The following is a 19,250-nucleotide window of genomic DNA, read 5'->3' as shown; positions in this document are numbered from 1 at the left end:
TCTGTCTGTGACGCATGTGTATTTTGTAATTATTTGTATTAAAAGAGCATACATGTGTAGAGCCTGTTGAGGTGTGGGCTGCAGCAGAGTCTCTCAGGTGTGGGTCACCCCCTTCCCTATTCCTGGTGAGGAGTAGAGGTTATGTGAGAGAAGAAATGGGGAAAGAACTGACTGACTCTTACTACCTGATGCCCTTTCAAGGAACTTCAAACATGTTCTTTGTGATGGTTTTACTCCTGGCTTTCTGCTTTCTTTACATTTAATTATTTTTGTAGCTTGGGATAAAGATTTGTTCATTCAATAGTGACTTTCTTGTAAACAATTCTGGAGATTTGTCTCACTTGGGACAACTTGGATAAATGTAGAGAATATTATAGTTAGTGAATTAAGACAGACAGGGAAAGACTGGTGTTATATATCCTTCCATTATATGGAATGTAAAAACAAATGAAACTCACTAGTCCCAGAGGGTAGGATGGTGGTCATCTGGGGCTGGGAGGTGGGGAAGATGGGGAGATGTTGGACAAAAGGTACAGACTTTGAGTTGTGAAATGAGTGCGCCCTGGGGAGGTATGTGCACCATGCTGACCGTAGTTAATCCTGTTCTGTTACTGCCTGCTGGGAATTTGTCAGGAGAGTACCTCGTCAGTGTTGTCACCACACACAGAACATGGGAATTTGGAGGTGATGTATGTGTTGGTTCATGGATTGTGAAAAATGTTTCACAGTGTACACATGTGTCACATGCTCACAGGGTGTATGGTGTGTATACACATACTCCTTTGGTTAGTCGGTTCTCCCCCATCAGACATGCTCCTGAGGATCTCGTGTGGGGCCTTGCCCCAGGAATGTGCACAGAGCCACAGATGATTCTGATCTGGATCCTGCATTGTGCACGACAGCTCTTAGCCTCTACTTTTGAGACTGAGATCAGGCCCTGGGGGAGGGGAGGGCGCTCTGCTGCGACTGGGGCTGGACCAGGGCCTGCTGTGTGACCTGAATGGGATCCTGGGGTCAGCAGAGGTGCCCCCTGCTGCTGTGTGCATGAGGCCTCAGCAGGAGGGGAGTGTGGCCAAGGAAAGTGTGGGAAAGGCCCCTGTTGGTCACTCTGCGGTACTTGACTGTCCTGAATCCTTCCTTAGACAGTGGCCACAGAGGACTGTCTGTTCCACAGGGTGAGGGCTTCCCTGTGTGTGTGGTTGGGGCTCAGGAAAGGGTGGTGTTGACTCTAAGCATTGAGCAGCATGTTTTCAACTTTCATGGTAGAACTGTGAAGACTCATGGACGAAGAGGCCCAGAAGAAGAAAGAATAGGAGTCAGGCATGGCTCTTTCTCAGGTAGGATCATAGTCTCAGTGGATTCTCACACTGCCTTCCTGAAATGCCCTTCTCAGGATCGCTAATCATGTCTGACTCTCGAGTGTCCTGTCTGACTCCTGTACACGCACACTCACCCGGGGCCTTCCTTCAGGGCCTGTCGTCTCCACTTAGATCCCGTCTCCCCATGACCCGGTGACGCGGAGCTTGTGAGGAGGCTCCCCTGAGCACCACCCTGGACAGGGCTTCTCACGCACGGGTTGGAGACGGGGTCTCGGTGCTTTTGGGCAGCAGGGACTGTTTAGGGCCCATCTTGATGTGCTGTCTGCGCTCTGTCAACCAGGGTAAAGAAGCTGTATGTGGACCTCAGGTATTAATATGTACAGTACACGTTAAATCTGCAAAAGAGGCCAATGAGTGCAAATCAGTTCTCACTTTTTATAGTACATTTAAAACTAAATGAGCACCTCCTAAAAACTTAAGTATTTGGGAATGGAATGGAACGTTCAGAAAGAGATGTCAGGGCTAGGGAGTGTTCCGTTACACCATCTAATTTAAACTGTGAAATCAGGCTTACCAAGTTTTTTTTCTTTCTCTTTTGACCACATGATGCATTCTCCAGGGTCTTAGTTTGCTGAGTAGGGATCGAACCTGAAACCCTGCAGTGGAAGTGAGGGATCTTAACCACTGGACCATGAGGGAATTCTCCAACTTTATTAATCTTGATTCAGTATTTTCCTAATGGAATAAAATGATAAATTTTGGATTTTGTTAATAAGTATACACCTAAAATTAATGATAAAAATCACATTATGATTTTTAAAATATATTTATTTTGTATACTGTATCTTTATTGCTTCAGTGTCTTTTCCCTAGTTCTGACGAGTGGTGGCCACTCTCTGGTACAGTGCACACACTTCTCATTGTGGTGGCTTCTCTTGTCTTGCAGCCCAGGCTCTAGAGCCCACTGGTTTCAGTAGTTTCACTTCCTGGGCTCTAGATCTCTGGCTCAGGAATTGAGACTCACGGGCTTAGTTGCCCCCCAGCATGTGGGAAATCAGACAGGGCAACAACCCACATCTCTTGCATTGCCCAGTGGATCCTTTACCACTTACCCATAGGGAGGGCCACATATTTTTTTTTCACATATTTTTAAATACAGGTATTTTATAAAGATTGGAAGAAATCTTCTGTATGTTTTTTTGTGCTTGTATTACTTTTTATTTTTTTGAAACTAGAGTAAGATAATGTTGAGGCATTCCTGGTAGTACAGTGACTAACAATGTGCCTGCCAATGTAGGGTGCACGGGTTCCATCCCAGGCCCGGGAAGATGCCTCAGAGCAACTAAGCCCATGGGCCACAACTACTGAGCCTGTGCTCTAGAGCCCAGGAGCCCCCACACTCTAGAGTGTGTGCTCCTAAATAAGAGAAGCCACTGCAATGAGAAGCCCCTGCACTGCAGCTGTAACTAGAGAAAGCCCACTCACAGCAACGAAGACCCAACATAAGCAAAATAAATAAGCTTTGAAAAAGAAATAGAATGTTGACAGTTACTGAATGAAGAAGTAAAATGAAAGAAGAGAATGGGAACCCACTCCAATATTCTTGCCTGGAGAATTCCATGGATAGAGCAGCTGGCGGGGCTGCCGTCAGGGGGGTTGCAAAGAGTCTGGCATGAGTAAGCAGGTAAACAACAACTTCTGCCCACAGCAGATTGAGCTCTGAAAAACAGATCTAAGCATCTAACTTTCCTCTTGCTGATTCTTCAGTGACTTCCTGTAGCTTTTGGAATCAAGTCCTAAATCTATAGATTTTGCATAAATTAGCCTCTGCCTGGCATAACCCCATGTACATTCGCTGTGTGCCACTCACACTGGGTGACTTTCTGTTCAGTAAATATCTTCCTGCCTCAGAGCTGGCACTCAGGCTGTTCTCTCTGCTTGCAACACTCTTCCATTTCCCACCTTACCAATCGTACGTGTTTCTTCCTCACAGAGACCTTGTCTGATTTCTCAGTGTATTGGAGCTTCAGCTTCAACATCAACCCTTTCAGTGAATATTCAGGATTGATCTCCTTTAGCATTGATTGGTTTGATCTCCTTGCAGTCCAACGGACTCTCAAGAGTCTTCTCCAACACCACGGTTCAAATGCATCAAATCTTTACCACTCAGCCTTCTTTATGGTCCAGCTCTCATATCCATACATGACTACTGGCCCATACCTTTACTATACAGACCTTTGTGGATAAAGTAATGTCTCTCCTTTTTAATATGCTGTAGAGATTTGTCATAGCTTTAGAAAATAAAGACCTAAAATATATTAGAACTTGCAAATAGCAAGTGAAAGATTCTAATTATGTTCACACTGAATATATAATCAACTTGAAATTACATTATGGGTATTATTTAGTGTAATTTCCTAAACAAGTTTTTGGGAAAGATACTTAACAGTTAGGCTTCCCTGGTGGCTCAGACAGTAAAGAATTCGCCTGCAATGCACAAGACATGGGTTCGATCCCTGGGTTGGGAAGATCCCCTGGAGGAGGGCCTGGCAACCCACTCAAGTATTCTTGCCTGGAGAGTCCCACGGACAGAGGCGCCTGGCAGGCTATGGTCCATGGGGTCGCAAAGAATCTGACACAGCTGCGTGACTAAGCACTTCCTCCAAAATACAGAATACAGTATTTTAATGCAGTTCTCATCAAAAGAAAAAAAAATGCTTTTTTCTCCTATTTTGCTGTCTCTTTTTAAGTTATCTATACGAAATTATGGATGCTAGGTAAACTTACTGTGATAATCGTTTCACAGTATATGTATCAGTTAATTTTTCTCTGTAGCTTAACCTTACACAATGATATTTGTCATTGTAAGAGTTGCTTATACAACCCCCTTTATGTCACTGTTTAAAGAGTTGGGTTTAGAAAGGGAAATAATTAAAACCCGTTGGATAAAATAAACAATAACGCAGTTTATAATCATTTAAAGTGTCTTGCTCATTTTAAGGCTGTGGTTAGTGACCCAAATGATCACATCCCTTAAGTCCTCCATCTCAGACACCCAAGTGCTGACCCTCAGTTGGTTGAACTCAGCACTATGCTGAGTTTGCTGGTTTGTAGGGCGTCAGTAGGGAATAGCCCATTTCTACCCAGGGAGAGTTTTGTATTTGTAATACAGAGACTAGTCCCATTCTTGTTTATTCGAACTGCCCAAGTTCCGAGATCCCTGAATTGCTTCAGCCTCACTAGCAGGATCTGAGCACACCATACTGTGAAAAACAGCTTTTTATTGAAAATAAACCCTTTTAGTCTTAAGAGGAAGTATCTTGGCTTCCGACAAAACTTGAAGCTTTTACCTGAGCACTGTTACAGAAGGTAACTTAGTGCTCTCAAGGTAACAGGCCCCGCCCCCCTCCGCGGCCCGCCCCTCCCACGAACTCTGCGCACAGCGGGTGCTCGCCCCGCCCCTGGTCGGAAGCCGCGGCTCTAATACCAAAAGCCCTTTCACACAGAGCCGGAAGTTGGAGAGCGCGGAGCCGAGATCCCCGAGCGGCGCCTAAGCTTCCTTCTAGAGTAAGTTTGCAGAGCTCGCCACCCCTCCAATCCCCACCTCCGTCCCCGCTCACTCGTCCTCATGGTGTGGGAATTGCCAGCGACCTGAAAACCCTGGCACCCGGTGCTCGGCCCCGAATAGACGCTGCCGTTGCGGCCCAGTTATCTTTTCGTTTGGGTTTGAAGTGTTTCTGAGTCGGTTTCGGCGCTCTGTCCGCGTAGACACCGCCTCTGGCGACATTTTCCTGCTTAAAACCCTTTTTTACCTCTGGCCTCGCCAAGTAAAGCCCTCTCTCGGGAGTTGGAGTCGCGCCCGCCGCTTCGCCTTCTCGACCGCTGGAGGCAGAGCCCGTGGTCCTCGCTCCCGGAGAGGCCGCGCCCCCTCCCTGGTCCCGGGATTCCGGAGAGCCCGCCCCGCTCTGAGCCCCTTCTCTCCCAGCCCCTCTGTCCTCGCGTCTCCTGAGGCCGGTCCTTCTTCCCTTCAGGCCTACCCCCTTTGCTGTCAGCCCGTCCCCTCACCCCGCGTAGGGTAGGTGACCTGGTCCAGCCTTGTGACCGCCAGTGCTGTTCCATGCCCAATTCAACTCGGTCGGAAAAGGTGGTCTTCCGGTCCGGGGGCGTCGCGTTCTGTCGCCCACTCAGTAAATTCAGGAGGCAGGAGGATCAGGAGAAGCAGAGTCAGAAGGACTGAGAGAAATAACTGAAACTGAGGAGAAAAGCATCAGGGAGAACCAATGGGAACACTGAGAATGGCTGAGGGACTTGCAAAGGGATAGTCAAGTCAAAGAGATTAAGCCTTGAAAATAGCCAAGTGAGTAAAATAGAGAAGTATTAATAAATTAGAAAGCCAGATCTCCAGGGACTGGAAAGCAGCATAGGGACAACTGCCCTGTATCAGTGATGGGAGCGGGGAGGCGAAGGGCGATGAGGGACGTCAGAGGTGTAGAATCCCTAACTGGGTTTTGGCCGGGTTTGAGTCCAGGCCTCTTGGGTTAGAGTCCGGGGTTGTGTTTTCATCCGGTTGGGGTCCCGCCACAAGGGTTCAAGTCTCAATGTGAGGTGGCCGGTTTTATCATGGTGCTGGCAGATAAAGAGCTAAGGAGCAGAGGAAGAAAGGGCTAGAAGGAAGCGTAGCCACATGGCCTGCTAGAGAGTGGGGAGGAAGGGAGAGTCACAGCGAGAGAAGAGGAGTAATCTGGAGCGCAGAGAGGGAGCCGAAATGGGGGAAGAAAGAGGCAGACATAGGTATGGATTTTTGAAAGACTCAGGAAGGTTGGAGAAAGAGAGCATGTCGAGGGGGAACGAATTGCAGCAGCCTGAGACAGGACACGTATGAGGGAGGAAATAGGACAGGAACAGCAGGAGAGCAGAGGGGGAGAAAAAGAGACACGGAGACTCAGATGGAGTAGGGAGATAGGTGAACAGAGGGGTAAGCTCCATCCAGGTGTGGCCAGTTGTTTGGATACAGATGATTTTTTTAGTTACACAGAGGAGGCTGAGAATTTCAAAACTCTTGTCTATAAGGCTTGTGTCTTTTTTTATTACTTGTGGCAGAAGATGACTTTTTATTTGCAAACCCTGTTGAGCCTGGGGCAGTGGCTTGATTCACTGAGTTGTGAGTGAACCCCTTCCCTTGTCCTATCATAAGATAGAGATCAGGGAAGAAGACACCTGGAGCAAAAAATGACTGACTCTGTCACTCTGTGATAGCTTTTTTTTTTTTTTTTAAATTTTTTTGGCTGTGTTGTCTTCGGTTCTGTTCCGTGGGCTCAAGAGTTGTGGCTCCCAGGTTCTAAAGCACAGGCTCAGTAGTTGTGCACAGGCTTAGTTGCTTGTACTTGTGGGATCTTCCTGAGCAGGGATAGAACCCATGTCCCCTGCATTGTCAGGCAGATTCTTGTCCACTGTATCATTATTGGGTAGCATTTTTAAAGGAACACTTTTTTTTTTTTTAATGGATTCACATTTTCTCCTTTCTATATGTATGGTGCTTTTTATGGCTTGGAATAGGTCTTAATTCATTCAGTTTCTATAATCATTTTTAACTTCAGAAATAAGCTTTTTTAGTTTTCAGTATTCTATTCTTATCATCCTTTTCTGATTATGATTATTCTCAGTATTTTTTTAACTTTGACACCAGATTTTTAGGTTAAAACTAATTCACAATTTTTTCTTTAAAATTTTTTCCGATTCATTCCTTGCCTGGGTTCTTTCTTCCCTTCGTCTTGTACATTTGAAATTTTCTTTGGTAAGTAGTAAATCATCTTAGACTATTTTGTGCCATACTTAGCAAAAATGTCACCTTGTTTATCAGTTCTTATGAGGTACATGAACCTAGAGCCTATTATACAGAGTGAAGTAAGTCAGGAAGAGAAAGACGAATACTGTATATTCCTGCTTATATATGGAATTTAGAAAGATGGTACCAACGATCCTACATGCAGGGCAACAAAGGGAGACACAGAGGTAAAGAACAGACTTTTGGACTCAGTGGGAGAAGGCGAGGGTGGCATGATTTGAGAGAATAGCAAGAAACATGTATATTACCATTTTTAAAATAGAATGATCAGTGCAAGTTCGATGCACGAAGCAGGGCACCCAAAGCAGTGCTCTGGAACAACCCAGAGAGATCGGGTTAGGAGAGAGGTGGAAGGTGGTTCAGGATGGGGGAGATACATGTCCAACTCATGTTGCTGCTAAGTCACTTCAGTCGTGTCTGACTCTGTGTGACCCCATAGACGGCAGCCCCCCAGGCTCCCCCGTCCCTGGGATTCTCCAAGCAAGAACACCGGAGTGGGTTGCCATTTCCTTCTCCAATGCATGAAAGTGAAAAGTGAAAGTGAAGTCGCTCAGTCGTGTCCAACCCTCAGGGACCCCATGGACTGCAGCCTACCAGGCTCCTCCATCCATGCGATTTTCCAGGCAAGAGTACTGGAGTGGGGTGCCATTGCCTTTTATGGCAAAAACCAAGTATTATAAAGTAATTATCCTCCAATTATAATACTTAAAAACGTGGAAACTGAAAAAATTAAGGTTAATAAGCAAAGATCACCTCGCCTCCCTTTCTCTGAATTCAAAGAGAAATACATCTTGGAGGGTTTTATGTATGGGACATCGTGTAGTAAAACAGACATATTTTCAACTGTGATTTTACCAAAGACTTGAATTGTGTGTATGTGTTTATGTGTGCACACACAAATGGATATTTCTGGTCTCAGCTCTTTACCAGAGAATAGCGGAGGTATGACATTAGATCTTGTGAAATTAAAGGCATTTCTTTGAGAAATGGGAAAATAAAAGAACATTTAACATGATAAAACCAACAAAATAAAATGCTTCATTCTTTCCTTTCAAAATAAGAAAAAACAACACCTATTTTAACTGGTTAGTGTAATGGTCTGTTTTCTCCATTTTCTATGATCAGTGAAACAAGTGAGCTGTGAGGTGATATGAAGATGTTTCCCTCAGGTCCCTTTTTGACTTTTCTGTGCGAATGAGGAAGGATGGGCTGGATTGACGTGGGACCTTCCCACAGAGCCTCTCTATTCATGATGAAAAAGATTGCACAGACCCTATTTCTAATGTTTTTTATACCAGTGGATATATATTTGCAATTCTGTATTTTTAAACTTGGAGAAGGCAATGGCACCCCACTCCAGTACTCTTGCCTGGAAAATCCCATGGACGGAGGAGCCTGGTAGGCTGCAGTCCATGGGGTCGCTAAGAGTCGGACACGACTGAGCGACTTCACTTTCACTTTTCTCTTTCATGCACTGGAGAGGGAAATGGCAACCCACTCCAGTGTTCTTGCCTGGAGAATCCCAAGGACGGTAGCCTGGTGGGCTTCTGTCTGTGGGCTTCCGTCTAAGGGATCACACAGAGTCGGACAAGACTGAAGCGACTTAGAAGCAGCAGCAGTGTTCCTCTTCTTCCAAACATGGCTGCAGTACCTGATACTGGAAATGTCTTTAGATGACAGGACTATGAGTTGGGCTGAATAATCCCTAAGGAAAACCAGGAGAACAGGGCAGGTGATGAAGATATTTCCCATGTTCTGGACATTTCAGCTGTAATTGATCTTTACCCCACGTAGACTATGTAATTACTCAAAAGAAGAACCAAGAAATATAAGAAAACCTGAAAAGTCCTACAGAACTGGTGTCCTCAAGCAGCGGGCTAAGATGTCCCCATGTTTAGTCTGCTGTGTTTCGTCCTCTGCAGCCCCCAGATCTAAGCTCTGTCCATCCAGGGACCAGTCACCATCATGGACAGCAGCTTTGCCTTCTAGGAGTTCATGTGCTCAGTGTCAGCGATTGTGATTTCAGTGCACTAAGGTTGAGCAGAAATGCAAAACCTAACAGGGCAGGAAGAAGACGCTGCCCGCCCTCCCCCCTCCCAAGGGCTAGAATATTTTCTAAGTAGGTGTGGGTGGGGAAAACAGGAGAGAGTGAGACCTGGAGACCCTTGCTTTGAGACTTCCTCATCTCAAATGCCTTTGTACCTGGACTCCATAGTGTCCCCAGGTGGTGGCAGACTTTCCCAGGAGGGCCAGTCTCTTGGTTTCCATACTGCACGTGCAGTGTCCTTTGTGTGGTAGCTGGTGGGCACTCCTCTTGTGATCCCCTTTGCCAAGAAACCCTGGTGCACTTTAGTCTTGCTTAGTCCAGTCATGCAGAGAGGAGAGGTAGACAAATGGGGAAAGCGGAGGGAGCCTGGTGGGGTCTGCAGGAGGCTTGTGGCAGTTCTTGGGGGCATCAAGGTGAGCCCAGTGAATGGAGCGTGCAGCCATCCTGAGTGTAGTTGCAGGGACAAGGCGGGTGTGGATCTGTTGGAAAAGAATGTCTCAGTTCAGGCTGAAGAACCTGGGAGCGGGTTTGTTGGAGAGCCCGCATGGAATGGTTTGAGGTTCCAATGCCTTAGCTTGTGTTCCCGGGACAGCAGTGCTGAGGCTGACACTTGCCTGCACAGGTTTGATTTGACAACTCGTGACCACACGTGAGCAGCAAAGAAGGACGTGGAATTCACATAAGAGAAGCCATTTCCACTGTTAGAACTGTGGCCTGGGCTGAGCCCGCAGGAACCTGTGGGTGCAGGAGGATGGGAGCCTTGGGCTTGAGGGGCTGGTTCTAGCAGGTGCCCCCAGCATCCACTCCAAGCCCTGGCTTTTGTTGGCTCTTTAACAGGGAGGGAGCATAGAGTAACAGGGAAAGTATCAGGTCGTTTTTTGCATCAACTTTGGTATCGTTGTGTACTTGGGGTTGCTGGTGAAGAAAGGTTCACGTGCATTTGGGAAGATACCAAGAGAATCTGGAGTGTGTCCTTGGAAGATGCTGAGGTCTCAGTGGGCCATGAGCATCATTGGAATTATCCCTCTTTTTCGTAGTCTTTGGAGATTTCATATTTGACCCGGATCACTCACTGTAAATGAAAATACGGTGTCTAGTGTCTGTGGATCCTTGGCTGTCCTCTTTTGTACTTTGCCTCATGCATGAGTTATCAGGGCTTGGAATGCTTTGTGTTTGCATAAGAGGGTTAGAGGCTCATCATGGGCTCTGTGGACACTCTGTTGGACACCATGAAAGTTTGTAAGTTTGTTTGAGTCCCTCTGGGAAAATAGGAGTACTAAGGTTAAGATCACAGAATGCTTGTTATAAGGTGGTCCTGCTCAGCCGGGATCTCTGGGCCTAACCTGCGAAGAGTCATAAAATCCTGTGACGTAGGGGAAGATGGCTCCGAGAATCACAGGGCAGCGATACCTCAGTGATCTGCAGCCCGGAGGCTGGTCCTCTAGAAGATGCAGCTGCAACTCTCTTGCTGCCAGGCCAGTGCTGGGTTCTCTGTTATCCACTCCTGTCCTCCCAAAATAAGCGCATACACAGGCACAGTACAGAAAACACGGAATCTTAACTGCACTGTTGGTGGTAATGTAAATGGTACTGCTATGTTGGAAACTAAAATGGAAGTTCCTTAACAAATTAATATAGAACAGGCCTACAGTCTGTCAAACCCATTTCTGACAGATATCCAAAGGGAAAGCAGTCAGTTTTTCAGGGATATGTCCGCAGTCCCATGAGTGTGACTGGATTTGCAGTAGCCAAGGCACAGACACAGCCCAGATGTCTCTTGACAAAAGAATAGGTAACAAAAGTGTGGTATAGAAATATTTATTATATACTGTATATTCATGAACTATTTTTTCTCTGTATATAAAAATCAAGGATCTGAACTGAACTGAATGAACCTAGAGAACATTATGCCAAGTTAAAGAAGGCTGACAAAGGAGGACAGACACTGTATGTGGAAACTAGACTTGTCAAACTCATAGAGCCATCGAGTAATAAGGCTGTTACCAGGAGCTGGGTGGAGGGGGAAATGGGACACTGTTAGGCAAAGAGTAGAGATTTTCAGTTCTGGGAATCTGAGGTACTGCATGCTGCCGGTAGTGTTTCTATATACTTGAAATTCGCCCAGTGAGGAGAAATACAGTGTACTCATAGATGGAAGTGTAACTTACTCCACTGTAATAATTATTCAATGTATGAATCTTTCACATGATCACTTTGTGCACAGTACGTTTGTACCATTTTTGTTAGTTACACCTTAGTTAGGCTGGGATGAAAAAGAGAGTTGGGAGGTGCTTTTCTCCTCTGAATGGTGCTCAGTCCAGGCTTCACGTTTCGTTGATGAGGCATGTTGCATACCCATGTTTTGTACCCTCTGACCACAGATTCCCCTTCAGGTAACTTGTGGTCCACGGCTCGAGAATGTTTCAGGTGCCCCAGTTGATTCCAGTCTGGTTCCCTCACTGAGTATCAGGACTCTGAGTCCTCCCAGTCCTGAGGGCTGAGATCTGAGCTGAGGAGGGGGCACTCTGCTCCGAGTGGGTCTGGACCAGGGCCTGCTGTGTGACCTGAAGGGGATCGTGGGGTCAGCGGAGGTGGCCCCTGCTTGCTGTGTACATGAGGCCTCACCAGGAGGGGATTGCGATCCGAGGGAAAGTGTGGGAAAGTCCCATGTTGGTCTCTCTGCGGGAGTTGACGGTCCTGAGTCCCTCCTGAGACAGTGGCCACAGAGGACTGTCTGTTCCACACAGTGAGTTCTGCCCTGTGTGTGTCGTTGGGGCTCAGAAGGGGGATGTGCTGACTCTAAGCATTAAGCAGCATGTTTTCGACTTTCATGGTAGACCTCTGAAGACTTGTGTTGCCTGAGGAAGCCCTGAAGTTGAGGAAGAGGAAAGAAAAGGAGTCAGGCATGGCACTTTCTCAGGTAAGGTCCTATTCAGTCTGTCCTTCCTGAAATGCCCTGCTCTGGACTTGCTAATCGTGTCTGACTCTGGAGTATCCTGTCTGATTCCTGTATACACACACTCATCTGGGGCCTTCCCTCAGGCCCTGTCGTCTCCACTTAGATCCCGTCTGCCCATGACCCGGTGACCTGGCCCTTGTGAGGAGGCTCCCCTGGGCACCGTCCTGGGCAGGGCTTCTCACCCACGGGTTGGAGATGGGGTCTTAGTGCTGTTGGGCAGCAGGGATTGCTTAGGGCCTACCTGGATGCTCTGTCTGCTCTCTGTCCACCAGGGTAAGGAAACTGCACTTGGAAGTCAGGTATTAATATGCACAATAGCTGGTGAAATCTGGGAATCAGATCAATTAGGGGCAGTTTGTTCTTTGTTAGGGCAGTTCAAGCTAAAGATGTGGGTCAGTCTCCTTAAATCCTTATTGTTAATAGAATGGAAAGTTCAGAAATAGACATCAGTGATACAGGGTTTTTTAGTTTATCATCAGATTTAATCTATGAAATGAATCTAAGTCTCTGGCAAGTGGAAATTTTCACTACCTCCATTCTTCAGAGGTTGTCCTTTCACTCTGTGGATTGAATCCTTTGACACAGAAATGTTTTAACTTTTAATGCAAGCAAGATTCCAGCTTCATTGTTTTGCTGGTGGATATCTATTTTCTCACCATCATGATTATTGAGATTGTCCTTGCTGTTTTGTGTATCTTGTGGATACATCCTTGTGGATATACCTTACATATACAGAAAGAATTATTTCTGAGTACTGTGTTCTGTTCAGTTGGTTTATTTGTCTGTTTTTATACCAGTACCACATCGCCTTGATTTCCTTGTAATAGGTTTTGGAATAGAAAGACCTCCATCTTCCTTCTTCAGGAGTTTTGCTGTTTGCTCTTAGAATAGTTCTATAACATTCACCATGTTTTATTTAGCTTCTACAAAGATTGCCATGGCAGGTTTGATAATGAGTTAATTGGTTGATTGATCCTTTGTGTGGTTATTAAAGAATCTGTTTTGATATAGCATGTTTCTTTTGTAATCTTTATGACTTTTACCTATGAAACTTTGTCACATGGGAAAGAGGATAAATTTACTTCTTTTTCAATTGCTGACCTTTGATTTCTTTTTCTCATCTAATTGCTGTAAGGGTTTCAGTGTTTTGTTGAACTGTAGTGCAGGGTGTGCATCCTTGCCTTCTTCTTGACCTCAGAGCAAAAGGTCTTTCATTCTTTCCCCATTGCTGTGCTCTTTTCATAATGGCATTTATTATACTGATGTTGGTATAATGTATTGTTTGTAGTTTGTTGAGTGTTCCATCTTGAAAGATTGTCAAATTTTTGTCGAATGGTTTTTTTCTGCATCGAGATGATCCTGTATTTTTTTTCCCCTTAAATCTGTTAATGTAGTGTGTCATATTAATTGATTTTTGTATGTTGACTTCTCCTTACTTTATATGAATAAACTCCACTTGGTCATGGTGTCAGATCTTTTTATTTATCTATTTTAATTGAAGGATAATTGCTTTACAGAAGTTGTTGTTTTCTGCCAAATACCAACATGAATCAGCCATAGGTATACCTGTGTCCCCTCCCTCCCATCTTCCTCCCTATCCCACCCCTGTAGGTTGTTAGAGAGCCCCTGTTTGAGTTCCCTGAGTCATTCAGCAAATTCACATTGGCTCTCTACTTTACATATGGTAATGTAAGTTTCCGTGTTACTCTCTCCATACATCTCACCCTCTCCTTCCTCCCCTCCCGCCTCTGTCTGTTCTCTCTGTCTGTTTCTCCAGATCTTTTTAATATGTGTTGAAGTGGGTTTGCAAGTATTTTAATTTTGCATCAGTATTCGTCAGGGGTATTGGTTTCTAGTTTTCCTTTCTTGTGTCTTTGGGAAATCATCAAACTATTAGAATCACGCTTGCTCCATAGAATTACAGGATTAGTGGTAATTCTTTTGTAAATGCTTGGTAAAATTTGGTCCTGTATTTTTCTTAGAGGTTTCTGACTATTTATTAAATCTCTCTAGGTATAATGGGCTTCCCTGGTGACTCAAATCATAAAGAATCTGCCTGCAGTGAGGGAGACCCAGGTTCTGTCCCTGGGTCGGAAGATTCCCTGGAGAAAGGAATGGCTGTCTAGTCCAGTATTCTTGTCTGGAGAAATTCCATGGACAGAGGAGCCTTGTGGGCTACAGTCCATGAGGTCACAAAGAGTCAGACACGACTGAGTGGCTAACACTTTCACTTTCAACACTTCTCAATTTTTCTGTTTCTTAATAAGTAAAAGAGTATGTGTTTCTGAGAATTTGCCCGTATCTCCTATATTCTGTCATTTATTGGCATTATTGGTCATAGTACTTCCTTATCTTTAGAAACTTTCTTTGACCTCAGTTGTAATCACTCCTTTTTCATATCTGTTTTTAGTTATTTGAATCTTTTTTTCTCTTTTCCTTAGTCTAGGTGGGGGTTTTCCTATACAGTTTTTTCAAAACATCAACTCTTAGATTGTTGATTTTTATATTTTTCTTCTTTCTGTTGTATCTCAGGTTTAATCTTTCTTATTTACGTGTTTCCTTCTGCTAAACTTGAGTTTAGTTTGTTTTCTGTTTTCTGCTTCCTAAAGGTCTAAAAATAGATTTCAGATTTAAGATCTTTTCTCTTTTTTTACTGTAAGCATTTAACGGTTCAGACTTTCCTTTTAGTACAGTCTTCTCTGTGTGTTATAAGTTTTCTAATGTTGTCTTTTCATTTTTATCCATGTATTTAAAAATTTCCATGTGGTTTTTTTCTTAGACCCATTTGTGGTGTAACAGTGAGTTGTTTAATGTCCACATTTGGGGAATTTTCTTTTTTTCTTGTGTTTATTTCATTGTTAGGGAAGATCCTGAAAGGTTGTTATTGAATCACGCAAAGATGCCAGGATTCTTGGCCCCTGGAGGAGAATAATTCAATCGGGGGCCAGAGACGAGGTTTGATGGCTCAGAGCTTTTGTGTAATAAAGTTTTATTAAAGTATAAAGGAGATAGAGAAAGCTTCTGACTTAGACATCAGAAGGGGGCAGAAAGAGTACCCGCCTGCTAGTCTTCAGCTGGATGTTCTATAGTCACTAGCAGTCTGTTAATGAAAGAAAGGAATGTCTTAAAACTCAGAATGGCACCAGGCCCCTCACCCATAAGATGCATTTGGGGATAATCTTGGCACCAAATGGTTGATCCTGGGCCATAAAATGATTAACTTGAATCTTGAAGAAGGGCAGACCACCATACAAATAGTTTCATTTACATAGATTAGGGGAGCAATATCAGAATATAACATACTGGTTTGTCAAGTAGGTTCTGAGCCAAGAGGCTGAACGGACTTGAAGACAGAGTTTGGGGTAAATGCATATAGTACATTAGCATAGCTTAAGATAAACATTTCCATAAGAAAAAGGCATTGGTTAACTCAAGGTTTGAGAATAGTTAACTTCAGGTGAAACCAAGTGTTATTATGGCAACACAGTATTTTAAGAGAAACCTCATTTTAAATTTGTATGGAGAAGGAAAAAATATCACTAGTTTGTTTCCTCCTGCCGCTTAAGAGAGATAAAAATGTCTGACACTTGCAGGCTACTTCCTCCGTTTGGAGACCCCTGGCCTTCCTGCCTGTAACCCTCTCAATACTTTCATGGTATCAGTCTCTTAAAATTGTTGATTTGGGCCTAACCTGTGGTGTTTCATAGAGAATGTTTTATGTGTCCTTGAGATGCATGTGTTTTATGCTTTTGTTGGGCTATGTGATCTGTACATGCCTGTTCAACTTGGATGTTGAAATCTCATACTATTCCTGTGCCACTATTTCTGTCTCCTTTCCCTTAATGTTTGCTTCATTTTTCTGACATATCTAATATAAGATGTATATATATATTTTACTTGGTACAGCTTTTTGGTAAATTGACCATTTTATGGTTTTTCCTGTGGTAATGTATGGATGTGAGAGTTGGACTGTGAAGAAGGCTGAGCGCCGAAGAATTGATGCTTTTGAACTGTGGTGTTGGAGAAGACTCTTGAGAGTCCCTTGGACTGCAAGGAGATCCAACCAGTCCATTCTGAAGGAGATCAGCCCTGGGATTTCTTTGGAAGGAATGATGCTAAAGCTGAAACTGCAGTACTTTGGCCACCTCATGTGAAGAGTTGACTCATTGGAAAAGACTCTGATGCTGGGAGGGACTGCGGGCAGGAGGAGAAGGGGACGACAGAGGATGAGATGGCTGGATGGCATCACTGACTCAATGGACATGAGTCTGAGTGAACTCCGGGAGTTGGTGATGGACAGGGAGGCCTGCTGTGCTGCGGTTCATGGGGTCACAAAGAGTCGGACACGACTGAGCGACTGATCTGATCTGATCTGATCATTATACAATATTTATTTCATTGCACTTTTGTTTTTTTTTCCTTCAGTTTATTTTGTCTGATATAACAGTCTCCCCTGCTCTCTTTAGGATGGACTTTTTCCATCCTTTCACTGTTCACCTTTCCATGTCTTTAGGTTTGTGAGTACTACCTGTTTCAACTCTCTGACAAACTCTGTGTCTCTTGCCCAGTGTTTTTCCTCCTGTTACTTCTTCTGTTGACCCCTGCTCATACGCATTGTATGGTGGTGAAAGACAGGCACCCTGGACAGCTCTTTTCATGCCACTGTAATTTCAGAAGGAATATATTGAATGTTTCCTTCCCATCATGATGTTTCTTGAGATAGTCTTGCTTAATAACTATATTTTTTTTGCCATGATTTTTAATTCTCCAAGAAGTTTTTTTACTTTACTATTGCTATAATTTTTTTTTGGTCATAATCTAACGAATCTTCTAATTTCAAATCACTGTTTTATTAATGGAAAAAAAAAGCAAAGAAAGTCTTTGGCTTCTGTTAATGCCCTGCTATGTAAATTTAAGTGGATAAAATTGTATTTGTATTTTTGTATATGGTAATTTTATTATGAATTTAGTTCAAGTATTTTTTTTTTTAATGTTTTGACCTGTTTTCTTTTGGTAGCCTAGTATAGAATGCTGTTGACAAACTCAGCTCAATACAAAGGATACATTTTTATTGTCTGAAAGATGCTGAAATACATGTGAATAAATGGATGATATAAAATTGTCCAAAAAAATCTGTCAAGAGATGCATCCTCTCATTTCAGTTAATTTTTTATAGATATGTATGCATTCATGTGCAAGTCTGTGGTTTAGATACAAGACATTATTATTTAAAAACTACATATCACCTTTTTTTTTTTGAGTTGAAATTATGTTATCAGTATAATCTGTGGCCTTGAAATTTTCTAAACAATCCTATTAGTGTTTTAAGTAGTAAATTACTAACAGTTGTGTTTCTGTATCCACATCTATAATGACCTTTCATGCCATTCCACATTGTTCGCCTTGAACTTTGTGTTTTTTTCATAGTAATACAATATTTATTTGTTTTCCTTCTGTCAAACCCTGAGCCCACCACTTTCCCCAGGCTGCCTGGGGAGTTACAGGAAAGGGAACATACAGGGCAGACACAGGAGAAAGAACTATGGGAGGTGGAAACAGCTCCTTCACATCATGAAGAAGATGAACTAGACCACCATCAGGCAAAAGAGCCCCATGGCCTTTGAGAGGGCCAAGCCCATGGCGTAGAAGAGCTACTGTTTCAGAGAAGGGTTCCTGGCATAACAGTGATGAAGCTCCCGAACACAGTCCCACTTCCAGCCCCGGAGGCAGCCACCCCTGCTGTGGCAGCTCCAGCTCCAGGGAACTTGGCTGCTGTGTCAGAGTCCCTTGAAATGGCACTGGTTTGGAAGCTGTGGCTAGGAATAAGTGAGATGGTCTGGGGACCTGGGGCTCCCAAGCTGCTGTGGCTCTCATCAGTCAGTGTCTCCCGTCCTTCACCACCACTCTGGACAGTGATCAATCAACAGCAGGGAGGTTCTCCTGATCAAGAAGTGGGTGGAGACGAATTTGGCGCAGAGGTCCATTTTCAGGGGATGAAGGCCCGAGGCCAGAGAGCTTCTCCCTGTGCAGACAAGAGGGGCAAGGAGGAGGCTCACCTTGGACTTCTTTCAAGTTTTCTTTAGGAGCCCTCTGTCAAAGGACTTTCAGTGTTCTCTGTATTACTTAACTGTTAGATGCTTAAGCTTCAGTTGCTGAGCCCAAGCCTCTGAGTTCACGTGCTTCGTGTAACGTTTCTTACCTTCTTGATCTGAGTCGAGTTTCTCATAGTGTCTGTCTGTGACACAGTTTTTCTTCTGTAAGGTGGGAACAGGTTGTTCTTTAATGAGCTATTATATTGATGACAGGTTCTTGCCTGTAAAGTACTTGTTTAATGTTTAGAGTAATACTACAGTAATTTAGAGCAACCGGAAGCCTTCAGACACTTTTGGTCCTTGCTGCTGTTATCAGTGTCATAACTGAAACTTTTGACCTTTCCATTAAAAGTGCCATGGACTTCGTCATCTCTGAAGACACCACTCATGCTGTACCTCATCTAGATAATGAATTGCACTCACTGGGTAGAACATAATATCTGACACTTCTGTATAGCCAATACAGTGTTGAGTTTTATTTATACATATTTCATGGATTTTGAGCAGTGATGAAAAATCCATATTAATTGGAGGATCTCATAAGGTCTTATGAAAAAGCATAAGAAATTAAAATTAGAGATGCATAATTTCTCCAGATACCCCTGCATGGATCTGTTAGAACACATACTTCAACCAAGTCAATCCTTACCCCTTACTACGCTTTCTCTTTTGCATGAAAATGAGAACTTTTCATGGTCGTTTTGGTGACGTGTGGTTTGATTTCAGAAACGACTGACCTCTGAGGATGTGGCCATCGAATTCACTCAGGAGGAGTGGGAATTCCTGGACCCTGCTCAGAGGGCCTTGTACAGGGACGTGATGCTGGAGACCTACAGGAACCTGCTGTCTGTGGGTGAGGATGACTTCCTTCCAGAGCTGCCCTTGGGTATCTGCATTTTCCCTGTGTGCCCCCTTGGGAGGCCCTGATGTCTTTCATCTGAGAGTTCTGGTGACTTGGGCATAACACAGCTTCACAAGGTTAAAGTGA

General features: G+C 44.1%; 2 protein-coding genes and 1 pseudogene across 2 annotated transcripts in view; 2 read left to right on the top strand and 1 right to left on the bottom strand.

Moving 5' to 3' along the window:
- Window positions 1-4,783: 4,783 nt before the first annotated feature.
- LOC109571938 (zinc finger protein 665-like) overlaps window positions 4,784-19,250 on the top strand; it is a 29,756-nt gene continuing 15,289 nt past the window's right edge. The window contains exons 1-3 of the mRNA XM_070772281.1: window positions 4,784-4,886; window positions 12,049-12,131; window positions 18,989-19,115. Of these exons, the coding sequence (XP_070628382.1) occupies window positions 12,117-12,131; window positions 18,989-19,115 (142 nt within the window). The 5' untranslated portion in view covers window positions 4,784-4,886; window positions 12,049-12,116. The remainder of the gene's footprint in view (window positions 4,887-12,048; window positions 12,132-18,988; window positions 19,116-19,250) is intronic.
- Window positions 17,756-18,154, bottom strand: LOC139177260 (ATP synthase F(0) complex subunit C2, mitochondrial pseudogene; annotated as a pseudogene).
- LOC139176075 (zinc finger protein 665-like) overlaps window positions 19,004-19,250 on the top strand; it is a 95,271-nt gene continuing 95,024 nt past the window's right edge. Inside the window, exon 1 of the mRNA XM_070772294.1 lies at window positions 19,004-19,115. The gene's annotated coding sequence lies outside the window, so the exon portion shown is untranslated. The remainder of the gene's footprint in view (window positions 19,116-19,250) is intronic.

The sequence above is a fragment of the Bos indicus genome, chromosome 18 (assembly GCF_029378745.1).
Source record: "Bos indicus isolate NIAB-ARS_2022 breed Sahiwal x Tharparkar chromosome 18, NIAB-ARS_B.indTharparkar_mat_pri_1.0, whole genome shotgun sequence".
Classification (NCBI taxonomy): Eukaryota; Metazoa; Chordata; class Mammalia; order Artiodactyla; family Bovidae; genus Bos; species Bos indicus.
The sequence above is the reverse complement of the archived record's forward strand: the minus strand, read 5'-3'. Positions and strand labels throughout refer to the sequence as shown.